Source organism: Micromesistius poutassou, assembly GCF_964030765.1.
Source record: "Micromesistius poutassou genome assembly, chromosome: 23".
Classification (NCBI taxonomy): Eukaryota; Metazoa; Chordata; class Actinopteri; order Gadiformes; family Gadidae; genus Micromesistius; species Micromesistius poutassou.
Window position 1 is genome coordinate 3,812,187 of NC_140293.1, and position 13,639 is coordinate 3,825,825.

Consider the following 13,639-nt stretch of genomic DNA (forward strand, 5'->3'; position numbering starts at 1 on the left):
AACCGGCTCCTCATTGGACCGCTCCGTCAGGGGCACCGCCCCCCTTCATATAAATACAACTCCGCGTATGCCATAGGTCGGCCGCTTGTTCACAGGAGGAAGACGAATAAGGAAGGCAAAGTGTGACTGTTCACTTCCACAGTTGCCATCCTTTACGTTTACGGCTTTTATCTATTGTCTTTCTAAATCTGCGTGAAATTATAACATCCCAACATGGCTAAACCGCTGACAGACCAGGAGAAGAGGAAACAAATCTCCGTGCGTGGGCTGGCCGGGGTAGAAAACGTGACGGATATTAAGTCCAATTTCAACCGCCACCTTCACTTTACTCTCGTAAAGGACCGCAACGTCGCCACCAAAAGAGACTACTATTTCGCTTTGGCCAACACTGTTCGCGACCATTTGGTTGGACGATGGATCCGGACGCAGCAGCACTACTATGAAAAAGACCCCAAAGTAAGTATCAGGGGCCATTGCCGCAGCCTGCAGACCCTGCAGGCGCTCCTGTCAGTCCGCACGTACGCCGTCCACCTCTGATGGGAGGCTGGCAGTAAATAATTGTTGCGCATTGGGCTATTAACGTCTAGTGGTTTGATGTCACGACGCAGTGACCTATACCCATTATTATTATCTGCAACACTGTTATTTTCCATTTTGGTATAGGCTGTTTCCTTGCGTCATCAGAACGGTGTCATCTTGTGTCACTGATGGTTACATAATGTACTGTCTGTGCATCTGCGTCTGCAAATTTATTTTTTTATGAAAATAAATTCGTTCATCCCCCTGAACATGACAATGTATAGCCTTGCGTTGATGAAAGGCGAACAGTCCTAACTAATGACAAAGACATATGTGTTTGTGACCCTATGACTGCTGGCAAAGGAAGGAGGGAGGGAGGGTGGGGGTTTATTATATTGTCTAAACCCAGTCGCCAGAATCAACTCGTTATTAAATTATATATTACGTAATGGATTCCCCCTGCAAGCATCCCAGAAAATCCACAATGATGAAGCATGGGCCTACATTTTTACTTTATTTATTCTCTCAGGATTTCCATAAATCTTGGGCTACAGCCTACAGCAAGGGCCTTTTATCGTTCAGTTTGTATAACATAATTTTCTAGCCTTCCTCTTACCCTTTGCTGGATTTCCATTTCAGCAAGTTTTAACTGGATGGTTATCAGTCCTCCTGCACAGCAATCCGCTGCTGATGGAAGCAGCAGGCCCAGGCCTACAGTTTGACTGAGTGACGAAGAAGTGAGCACACTTGTCCGTCATGGGGCTATAGTTTGCTCGTTCAAACAAGCGAATATTCTCTATAAAAAGCAAGTGTCCATAACCTCTGTTGGCCCTTCTTCCTGGTTCCCACACATAAGTTAGGCCCATGGGAACATAATGCATGCACTCGTTCCAGTCAGAACCTACAGTTGCAGACCTACTCATATTTTGTGTCCTGCAAATCTGCTTGACACATTTTAGGATCTAGTAGCTTAACTTCTGAATATTGACAGCTGGTTGGGCTGTATCTACATCCTGTTTTTCTATGATGACTCATCTTGAACCTCAAACGTACGATTCGGTGCGGAGGACAACCTCCGAGGCATAACTTTCACGAGTACTTTTCTCATATGAAGTAGTGATCTTCTTGGCCATTGTGTAACCTTCAGTAAGAACGGAAGGCTCCACTATATCTCCTCACCACCAGGGGGCGCCTCCGCTGCTTGTCTTTCTCCACGCCTGTTGCTGTATTGTTCCCCTCGACCCAGGAAGATATTCAGAAATAGACAACAGGTGGATTGAAGGTTACTGGGGCTGGGCCGTTGGTGGTTCATTTTGGGCCCTCTTCCATTACAAGCATGCTCTTAGTCATAATATAAGGGGTTGTCCATACGTGATATAGTTCAATAGTTAATTAATAAAGCCATTCATAAATGGCTACATGAATTACTAGGAAGGATTACTAGGTGTTGCATTGAAAGTTTGGTGGATTCAAAGTGTTAAAAAGACGTGAGTTTGTAATGTATGTGTGCATGTGTCCTTTTTGGCCCCTGTGAGTGTTTAATAAACTTAATCTTATTAGAAAAGCAGCCTTTGATACACAATGTGCCGGCCAATTGTGCAATTCATGCAGCAATAAACACTGAACGGATAAATAAGTTCAGTTAAAGTTACAATGACGCACTTGGAAAGTGTGGAAGTGGAAAAAAAAAAAATCAACCTGCCAAATTTTGTGTGTGTGTGTGTGTGTGTGTGTGTGTGTGTGTGTGTGTGTGTGTGTGTGTGTGTGTGTGTGTGTGTGTGTGTGTGTGTGTGTGTGTGTGTGTGTGTGTGTGTGTGTGTGTGTGTGTGTGTGTGTGTGTGTGTGTGTGTGTGTGTGTGTGTCCCCGCAGCGTGTGTACTACCTGTCTCTGGAGTTCTACATGGGCCGCACCCTGCAGAACACCATGGTCAACCTGGCCCTGGAGAACGCATGCGACGAGGCCACCTACCAGGTACTAAGGGACCCCCTTTTCAGGACACAGACGGGTGTCAGTCATATCACTAATTCTGGGGCTGCTTCTCTAATGCCTCTGTGTACAGGGTTAGACATTTGAAGCACAGAAAGAGCCTTGTTTCATAAGGTGATGTACTATACCTGACCTGTACGGGTGCATAGGGAAAACACTGACTTCAATATACCACACATTAATATCTGCCCCCCCACTAACCCTAACCCCCAAGTAAGGACGCAGATTATTAGGACAACCGTAGGAGTGACTCCTCCTGTTGTTGTGGTCCCTCTAGCTGGGTCTGGACATGGAGGAGCTGCAGGACATCGAGGAGGACGCTGGCCTGGGCAACGGGGGGCTGGGCCGTCTGGCAGGTCAGTGTCTGGCTGGCTGGCTGGCTGGCTGGCTCTAGGAGTTAGGACTGGATGCAGACCTTCCACAGGATAATTTGTGGGTTCCCAAGCATTCACTGATGCATCAGAACCCCTGGTTTGATTGACCGATTGACCCGTCCTGCTCACCATTGCATATGCTATACCAACACGCATATTCACCTGTGTATATAATATGATTTTACTTTCTGTAGTATTATCGTATGTATAAGACTAGCCATAATGTTCATGGCATGGTGACTGATCTAGACAGCCCAGTCTCTATTTTGTATTCCTGCCTTGGCCCGTCTCCTGTCTCTAACCCCTAACCCCTGACCTCTGACCTTTAGCCTGCTTCCTGGACTCCATGGCCTCCCTGGGCTTGGCTGCTTACGGTTATGGCATCCGCTATGAGTTTGGTATCTTCAACCAGAAGATTGTTGACGGCTGGCAGGTATGGTGGCCGTGTGTTGTGACTAGGTCATAGAGATAAAGTAATTATCGTTCACATTTTTTCATCACAAGTTAAAAAAAAAAAGTTACTTTTTTTCTATATTGCATATTTTGCACATACCAGGCTGAATTACACTATCAGAATTATCTGTAACGTCTGTAACATGTCATGTATGTCATGCATTTGTATTATAGAAATCCAGTTTAAAGTGATAATCTCAAAGAGTGTAAAACTCTAAAAATACTGCAAATGCAAGGGCTTTCATCAGTGGCCCATAGGCTCAATCACCTTTTGTGTTACATCATTTGGTAATAGATTGTGACTTAACAGACATTTATTTACATGAAGATCTTTGCGATCGCCAATTTAATGTATGTAAAGGAAACGCATGAATACTAACAAAATCTAACAGTGGTTCTCGAGTCTAAAATCGGCGCTCAACATTTCTGATTGCAAGGGCTAATTCGTGCTAATTCATCATTATCCAAAGCAATGTGAACTGGCACACCACGATTGCTGAATCACCAACCATTGTCTCTTGTGCAGCCCATGGATGTTGTGCAAACCTAAAACCTATTGTGGATGCCCATTCAAGCAGAGATCTCTCATAAACCGCCCCAGTTAACAAGCTGAGACGGTTATGAGCACATTGTGAAAACAGATAAGTTTTAGGATCATTATGCAATCAGAAGGCCAAACCACTAGTACAATCCAAATATTTGTCTTGCGTAAACAAGCCCTATGATAAGCTAAGTGATAGTGGGTACGGATAACAACAATGGAAAGTGGGATTGGTTGATATGTTTTTATTTATTTTATTTTTTTATAAAAGGTAGAGGAAGCAGATGATTGGCTGCGCTATGGCAACCCCTGGGAGAAGGCCCGCCCTGAGTACATGCGCCCGGTGCACTACTACGGCCGGGTGGAGCACACCCCGGAGGGGGTCAAGTGGCTGGACACCCAGGTGAGCGCTGTGGGAGGAGTGGAGAAACGTTTTTTAAACGGACTCTCTCACTACATATTCTGCTGTTATGTGTGAGTGGTCATTGGTTAAAAACAAATCACACAAACAGCGGGTACTTGGATCAATTGCAACACGGTTTTAGTTTTTGGTTTTCTGTGTGAAAATGTGTCGCAATTTCAGTGGTCAGAAGTGAATCTAAACAACTACAATCTGATCCTAACCAAGTGCACCCAATCATGTAAAGGCTTTACTATAGGGGTTGTGCAGACACATGACTCTAAACATTCAACAAACACATCATAGTATCAAAGTGGCTTCAAATTGATCTAAAGTGCCTCAACTCAGTGGAAAAGGCGAGAAACCCAGAAAACTGCAACATGTTGCGACCAAACTGTCCATTTACTCACTGTTTATTTGCCCGTTCATGAAAGTTTGTTGCGGTCGTCCAGTACGTCAGATACTCACGTTGTGTGTGTGTGTGTGTGTGTGTTTCAGGTGGTCTTGGCTCTTCCCTATGACACCCCGGTCCCCGGCTACAGGAACAACGTGGTCAACACCATGAGGCTGTGGTCTGCCAAGGCCCCCTGTGACTTCAACCTCAAGGACTGTGAGTCCTTACCTCTGCTTTCTATTGTACTGTTTTTATTATTTACCCAAGGGAAGGTGGCATCAGCCTGTGATTCATATCGCTTCAATTGGAGTAACGCTTGTGTTAAAAGATCAAAGATACAAATGATGGTCATGATTACACAGAAGAAAGGAAGAGAAAATGCTAAGAAATTCTACATTATATTTATCTACTGTAAGATACACGTGAAACTGTTCTTCCTCCACAGTCAATGTCGGCGGTTACATCCAAGCTGTTCTTGATAGAAACCTGGCGGAGAACATCTCTCGTGTCCTGTATCCCAATGACAACGTGAGTGAACCTGTTCCCATGCCTACAACACATTGTGTCCTGGAAGGTCAGAACATGTGTCTAACTTACTCTTTAAATGAAATCCAACTGTTTACACATCAATCAATCAATCAATCAATCAAGCATCCTCACAGATATTGAAATCAATATGCAAAATCAATGTGGTCCGTTGAGAACCATGGTGGGGAAATCTCTGCTTGGATGGTTGGTTAGTTAGTTAGTCAGCAAGTTTTGATTCATGTGCCAACCAAAATCAAAGTCTCCCATCACAGTGTGATTGAGTTCCTATGAGCAGTTCAAAGCGGTGGACGGTTGTATCATCCTGAACATCTCGCATGTGTTTTCTCTACTGTCTCAAGTTCTTTGAGGGCAAGGAGTTGCGTCTGAAGCAGGAGTACTTTGTGGTGGCCGCCACCCTCCAGGACATCATCCGGCGCTTCAAATCCTCCAAGTTCGGCTCCACTGAGTTTGTGCGCATGGACCTGAGCACACTGCCCGAAAAGGTAGGACGCTGGACCCCCCCCCCCCCAAGCCCCCCACTGAACCCGCCTTTTAATTCAGTAATCACTATTACTACTGCGCTTTATGTTTCAGTCATTGAATAGGAATATTGGGTCACAGGGGTCTTAGAATTATGGTCGTCATCGAAATCGCAGTGTCATTGGAATATCGGTTTTATAGAATTATCTATTATCTGAATAACAATGTCATTGTAATTACGGCATCATGTAAATCACCATGTGATGTGATGACATGCTTGGCTTATTAACGGTATCCTCTGAATAATGTGTTCTGGTATGCAGGTGGCCATCCAGCTGAACGACACCCACCCCGCCCTGGCCATCCCAGAGCTCATGCGCATCCTGATGGATCTGGAAAAGCTTTCTTGGGAGAAGGTAGGAAAAAAGTGTGCGAGGGTTTCTGACTCCTTATTGGAATGCAGCCTTTTTAACTACGGTATTATATTGAGGCCTAAACTGATGACTTTGTCTATCGCTAAATAAAACCTCCAAATACTGTAAAGGCACGAACACAGTGCATCAGACAGGAGGGTGACCCTCTGTTCCCTGCCGTGTCCAGGCCTGGGACATCGTGGTGCGCACGTGTGCATACACCAACCACACGGTCCTGCCCGAGGCCCTGGAGCGCTGGCCCATCGACCTGTTCCAGAACCTCCTGCCGCGCCACCTCAACATCATCTACGAAATCAACCGGCGCCACCTGGAGGTACGGAGGGCCCCGGCCTCTGGTTCACCAAATGACCAGTGAAATTCATCTCAAGGTTTTCAAATTGGACCTCAAATTAGGAAAAAATCATAATCACAATTATTTAGGTCAATGTTGAAATCACGATTATTCAAATGAATATTTTTGAGTTTGAAAACATGATGCCATTTATTCAGCATTTCTCTCTGAAAAAACACTTTGTCATCACTGAGAACTCCCATAAAAAAAAATTTTTAAAAAAAAGGTTCAAATATAAAATAATGTAAAAATATGTATCCATCTGCTAAAAAAAAATTTTTTTATATATATTATATTAGTTTGGTGATCGTTGGAGCCAAAAATCGAAATCGCGATCAAAATTAGATTAATCGCACCGCCCTAACTCAAATCTCAAGGCGTCTCAAGGTGTTTGATGTTTCGGTTGCCATCGTTGAACACTTGCGGTGTTGAGGAACACCTGTTGAGTGTCTCCCTCTCCGGTGACCTCATGTGTTCTCACCGTCCCCCCCCCCCCCCCCTTCCTCCAGCGCGTGGCCAAGCTGTACCCCGGGGACGAGGGGCGCCTGCGCCGCATGTCCCTGATCGAGGAGGGCGACCAGAAGAAGATCAACATGGCCCACCTGTGCATCGTGGGCTCCCACGCCGTCAACGGGGTGGCCCGCATCCACTCGGAGATCATCAAGGACACGGTGTAAGGGCACCGCTGTTGAGAGAGCTGTTGTGGTTTGGGATGTAGTGGAGGGGTTGTGAACCCTCCTTTTTGAAATTGATTTGATTTATTTTTTTTAAAAGGTTTTCTGTAACTGTGCTAGGTTCAAGGATTTCTACGAAATGGACCCTGAAAAGTTCCAGAACAAGACCAACGGGATCACGCCCAGGAGGTGGCTCGTCATGAGCAACCCCGGACTGGCGGAGGTCATCGCAGAGGTACGCTCTCGCCCACCTCCGGGGTGCACTGGGTACGGTTTGAGAGTTGTGTAGAGACTGAGTGGAAGCGGGCAAGATTTTATTACTTACTATATTACTTAGTACTTTTTTATTACTACCATTGAAAGGGGGTGCATTTCATGCACCTGTGATCGACATGCAAGACCAATCGGAGAAGAGGTGACATGATTGGTCAGAAACGAAAATCGTAATGCTCTCATTCAGAGGTGGACGCAGTTAACTCGTTGTCGTTTCAGTGACTAGTAACTGACGGATGGCTATCGCTCTTAAACCTTACCTGCAGCACCTCGTTAACACATGCTTGACTATCTATAAGCCAATGGACTCTTTTTTTTTTTTATTTCTTTTTTTTTATCAACGTGCCTCATGTTCAGCGAATCGGTGACGACTACATTCGAGACCTGGACCAACTGAAGAATCTTCTCGATTTCGTGGACGACGATTCCCTCATCCGCGACATCGCCAAAGTCAAACAAGTGGGTACAACGTGCCGCGATTTAACCAAGCGTTCTGTCCCGTGATCTACAGATGAATAACCAGAGTCTGTTCCACCCAAACGTGCGCCTTTTTCAGGAGAACAAGATGAAGTTCTCTGCCTACCTGGAGGAGCACTACAAGGTGAAGATCAACCCGGAGTCCATGTTCGACGTGCAGGTCAAGAGGATCCACGAGTACAAGAGACAGCTGCTCAACTGCCTGCACATCATCACCTTCTACAACCGTAAGGGACAGGAAGCACGTCCAGTTACATGGACTGTGTTACCCATAGTCTTTCCTCTTTTTATTGTGATTTGTCTCTGACCTCCTCCGGTCATTTCACTGGGGAACAGTTTATAATGAAATGCGCTTTGTTATACCTCTTTGTTCTTTTAAGGCATTAAGAAGCAGCCAAACAAGGCATGGACCCCAAGGACAATCATGATTGGAGGAAAGGTGAGAAGGATGACATCACTATTACACACCACAACACCGTATCATTGTAACAATGATACGCCAGACCTACACCAAGGTCCAGTAGTCCCTTGATTAATGATCTAGAAGATGTTGGATCGCTCTCCTTTTTAACAGAGAGGAGGAATGGTGAAATAGGAAATCTGATACAACATTTAGTATTGGGGTAGGCTTTTTAAATGGATTCCTTTGCCATGGTCTCTAGGCTGCTCCAGGCTACCACACCGCCAAGATGATCATCAAGCTGATCACGGCCATCGGGGACATCGTCAACCACGACGCGGTGGTGGGAGACCGCCTGAAGGTCATCTTCCTGGAGAACTACAAGGTCACGCTGGCCGAAAAGAGTAAGGAGCGTCCAATGTGGACTCATCTCATCCCAGCTTTTGAAAAAAACCCTCTGAAACCTCTTAAGCGGGCGAGTTGTGTTTTACTTCGTTCTCCAAACGACTAGAGCTTCATGGTCCGGTTAGCCAGGCCCCTTTCTGATAACACATTTTATTTAAGGTTTATTTGAATAGGGACAGATACAGAAACAGAGACAAGTGTGAGACAGTCATTCGATGTTTGCATCATAGTGTCTCTAGCCAAAACTAATTTACAACACTTGTCCCTAGTGGGGCCCTGGTTAAAAATAATAATACAGATTAACATTATTAAAAAGTAAGAAAATGGAAAGTAATACTATAAACAATAATACAGAGCACATTGTAAAGTATGCAAGCATGATTGTTGCTGAATCAGCCACAATTTTGTGTTTCGTTCGAAGGTGTCAAATGTAGGGATACTACACAGGCAAGAAAACGACAAGAAAAAAAAGAGATTTTCTTAATTTTGTGTCCTAAAAGCTGAGCTGTAAAGCCCTCTGAGGAATTATAGAACAATCCTGAATGAATCCAGCGCTCTTTCATACCTCCTTATTATCCCTCCCTCCCTCCGTCAGTCATCCCGGCGTCGGACCTGTCGGAGCAGATCTCCACGGCGGGGACGGAGGCGTCCGGCACGGGGAACATGAAGTTCATGCTGAACGGCGCGCTGACCATCGGCACCATGGACGGGGCCAACGTGGAGATGGCGGAGGAGGCGGGCGAGGAGAACCTCTTCATCTTCGGCATGCGGGTGGACGACGTGCAGGCCATGGACCAGACGGGGTACGTAGTGGGGATGGTGCAGTAGGAACGCCCGTGGACCTCTGAAACCACGGTCATAGCACTCATTGATGAAGTCAGGCTTTAAGTCATTGGGTTAGATTGAGGCCCTGGGACATCGTTGATGTCAATGATGTGACTAGGATGTAAAACCCTGGGCTGGGAGTTATGCTGTTCATAGCGGGGCACAGTAGCCGAGATGTACGATAACCAAAAGGGGAAACCTTTTCATTCAAGGTTTAATACTGTAATACTAATAACCTATTTTATACAATACTTCCAAATAGGTAGCTTTAAAAAAGTTTGTTTGTTAAATCAAAGAACCAGAATCAAATGTTGCAAGTAGGGATCGAAAAATCATGACTCCTGCGTCCGCACCCTTATTGGACTTGGTGTCTTTGAGACCGAGTGTACATCTCTGCGTCGTAATGACGTGGAGCTGAATCCTATCCTCTACATATTTGTATTTATTTAAATTTAAAACAACAACTACATCTGCCTTCTCAGCTACGACGCCAAGTCGTACTACGACCGCATCCCGGAGCTGAGGCAGGCCATGGACCAGATCTCAGGGGGCTTCTTCAGCCCCGGCCAGCCCGACCTCTTCAAGGACATCGTCAACATGCTGATGAACCACGACAGGTGGGAGGCCGCGTGCACACAGAGCCCTGCGGTCAGAGAGGGGGGTCTGGCACGTCCGTGTTTCAGGTGCTGTGGTGAGCCTAACAAACTGTGTGTGTGTGTGTGTGTGTGTGTGTGTGTGTGTGTGTGTGTGTGTGTGTGTGTGTGTGTGTGTGTGTGTGTGTGTGTGTGTGTGTGTGTGTGTGTGTGTGTGTGTGTGTGTTTCAGGTTCAAAGTGTTTGCAGACTACGAGGAATACATCAAATGCCAGGACAAAGTCAGTGCACTTTACAAGGTCAGTCAAATGGTTACAACCCACGCCAACTATATGATGTGTTTTTAGTACCTTTTTGTTTTCTTCCAATTAGCGATGTTGTATATTAAATTCTTCAGTGTGGCGTTTTACGAGCAGTATCTGAGAAGCTTACCCTTTCTCGTGTGTGTGTGTGTGTGTGTGTGTGTCCCCCCCCCCCCTCCTACCAGGACCCTAAAGAGTGGACCAAGATGGTGATCCGCAACATCGGCAGCAGTGGCAAATTCTCCAGCGACCGCACCATTGCCCAGTACGCCCGGGAGATCTGGGGCATGGAGCCCAGCCTGGAGAAGATCCCCGCCCCAGACGACCCCCGCTAAGCAGGCACCCGCCCTCCACCGCCGCCGTCGCCAAACCCCCCCGCCGACCTGGGGGGGGGTCTCCGGACGCAACGTGGGGGCACCACACCTCATTCCCTCCCCAGTCGTTGTTTGTTGTGGTGCAAAAAAAAAAAAAAAACGTAGTTGTGTTTTGTGTAGATGGTGAGATTCAACCCTTGTGGGGATCAGAAGGACTTCCTAACTGTACCTCGACCGACCTGCCTTGTATTAATCTGGGATTGTCTCCTTTTCACACCAGCCTCGTCTTCCGGTAGTGTTTTGTCACTGTATTGTTTTAAAAATATATAATATATAAGCCAACGTTGTTTCACCAAAAACACACTTTGAATATCCTACCAAAACACACTCCATGTAAGTCAAAATAGCCAATGCAGTATGCAGAAGATGAATATGTATTTTCCTATGCACAATCCACACTCCACTGTGATTTTATGACGTGCCTGGGAGCCATGCACTGGTATTTGCACCATTTATTAAACTTGGCAAAGACTAGGTCCAACTCTTTTGTTGAGGTATGTCCATGCATTTCTTTTTTCTTCCAGTATTCATTGTGTTTCCTGCTGAATGTATGCACGACTGTGGGTTCACTGCTGAACGGGATAGCACTGCCACTGTACACGACAACGAGTACATGATGACCTCACCCAAACTGTTAGGGAGAGGGGGGAACAAATGCCTTCTGTCTTGACCTGCTCCACCCCTTGTCAGGTGACTAAATGTACCTTTCCGTTAGTTATGTGAGTGTTTCCACCCAGGCCTGATTAACCCACAAAACCGCATTAACCTTATGTTGTGTAGCAGCTTGTTTGTGGTAACGTAATAAAGATACATTATTGTTCTGCTGCTTCGTATGAGTGAATTCCATTCAATTGTATTTGTATAGCCCTTAATCACCATTACAGTCTCATAGTGCTTAACAGGCCAAATATTCAGCAAGGAAGAAATCTTGAGGGACACAGAGTGTCTGAACACCGTCAGGAGTGCAATGGGTGCCATAATTGACGTATATCTATAAAGGCAAAACATTTTAAATCCATGATGGGATGCTGGCCGGTTAATCATTAGGAGAGTCCAGGCATCCGGTCGCAGTCACCGCAATACGCTAGAACAGACGGATGCTAATGGGATAGAAGGGAAGTTAATGGTGAATGGTCAATGAATTTGGAAGTCAACCTCGCTCACTTTTTGAACTTTAATTTGTAATTTTCCTCTGCCAATGTGGATTGATTGTATTTAAATGCGTCTAATGTCAATTATCCCACGTGGTTTCCAATTACCGGATGTGCCACAGGAGGGCCTATTAAGTGCAGGTGAGCGGCTCAATTCGCCACCACAATCACCTGCTTTGGGTTCCCGAACCTGGTAGTGTTTTTTAAATCGTGCAAACCTTGACTGGCAAACTGTCAAAAATGTCTGGTTTTCTGCGGGTATTATTGAGTCGTCGACCTCGACTTATTTCCAAAGCCAATGTGGCGACACCGCAACGAACCAACTACATTATCAGCAAACCAGCCAAGGACCACATCGGAGTCGTCGTGAGTACTCTCAACGTGGGGCCTACTAGTATCGGAGCTGTGTGATCGCTACCTTTGTACGTCAGTATTAAAGTAACCCGTGTTGTGTGTGTAAGGAGAGCATCGGGGTGATGACCGTGATGTGTTTGGCCATCCTCGGACCGTCCGGATGGATCCTGGTCCACGTTCATGACTACCGAAAGGGCGGCTGAAGGAAGAGGCAGACCTCCTTTAAAACGAGATGATTTGGCCTAGTGTTGCTGTCCTCGAATAAAATGTATATTTTACCATTAGCCACTATTCCCTTTTCTCTTGACATTTTTGTTAAAGTGACTTGAGTCGTTGCTAAGGTCATAGGAATATGCCTTTTGCTTATTAATGGTGTAGTTGTGCGCTCGTTTCATTACATGGCCTTTTGGTTTTCATATCACACCTGCCAGTAGGGGGCGGACAAGAGTCGGTCTAATGACCATTTGAGTTGAGAATAAATTTTATTCTCAGCACTCATATGGTCATTAGACCAATATAACGACGTCTTGAACTAAGCAATTGTAATTTAATGGCTTGGTTCAAGACGTTGTTATATTGTAACCTAATGTTATGTTGGCTATCACATGCCTCTATTTTAATCTTCGCAAAAAAGTAATGCTTCAGTCAAGTAAGCCTACTTGTAATGCAAAGCTTGAGTGGAGCAGACTAAGTTGAACTGATACTCGCTGATTTGAGTTTGCAACAAGAGAAAAACAGAACCAAGTACAGCCAAAAAACAGAACTGAAACAGATCTACTGATGTATTCTAGACAGTTTTTATGGATTGTATGTATTTTAACTTGACTACATTTTTAAACATGTAAGCCAAAAGTAAGCATTTAAATGCATCTTTTTAGACCAGCAATTTATGCAAAGTTTGAAATAAGAAAATAATTTGAAGAAATATTTTATTCTCAGAATCCACTTTATCTAAAGCGAAGGTTAAACCCAAAACAAAAAACAAGTTTTATGTCCTTAATATTGTATTTCTAGTATAGTTTAAAGTTGTCCAACGTATGATCATTAGTTTAGAACAATTATGAACCAAAATCACCAGAATGAGAATAACATTTTTGATGTAATTTCAAAGAATTCTATCGTGTTGCAGAGATATTATTAAACTTGGCAGCTAGTACCAGCCTGTACCGTCTTGTATTTCAGTTTCATACAAAAGGGGTCTCCACACTCGCCAACACAACGTTCAGTTAACATGCTGACCCCCATTGTGCGGAGAACTTATACGACAGTAGGCCAAAACAAACCCGTTGCTGCTTTTAAGACGGCTTGACATTACAGCTTGACAGAAATATAAGCTAAGCAATTCTACAACTTTGGCAGTATAGACAGATT

The 13,639-nt window shown here is 45.0% G+C and overlaps 1 protein-coding gene across 1 annotated transcript; it reads left to right on the forward strand.

Moving 5' to 3' along the window:
* Positions 1–93: 93 nt before the first annotated feature.
* pygmb (phosphorylase, glycogen, muscle b) lies at positions 94–11,586 on the forward strand. Its single transcript, XM_084487322.1, has 20 exons — positions 94–456; positions 2,390–2,491; positions 2,784–2,862; positions 3,210–3,313; positions 4,146–4,277; positions 4,773–4,884; positions 5,114–5,196; positions 5,556–5,699; positions 6,000–6,092; positions 6,277–6,423; positions 6,951–7,114; positions 7,236–7,350; positions 7,746–7,847; positions 7,945–8,092; positions 8,246–8,304; positions 8,528–8,669; positions 9,266–9,473; positions 9,978–10,112; positions 10,320–10,386; positions 10,575–11,586. The coding sequence occupies exons 1-20, from the start codon at positions 214–216 to the stop codon at positions 10,722–10,724; spliced, it is 2,529 nt and encodes an 842-aa protein (XP_084343448.1). The 5' UTR covers positions 94–213; the 3' UTR covers positions 10,725–11,586.
* Positions 11,587–13,639: the final 2,053 nt, after the last annotated feature.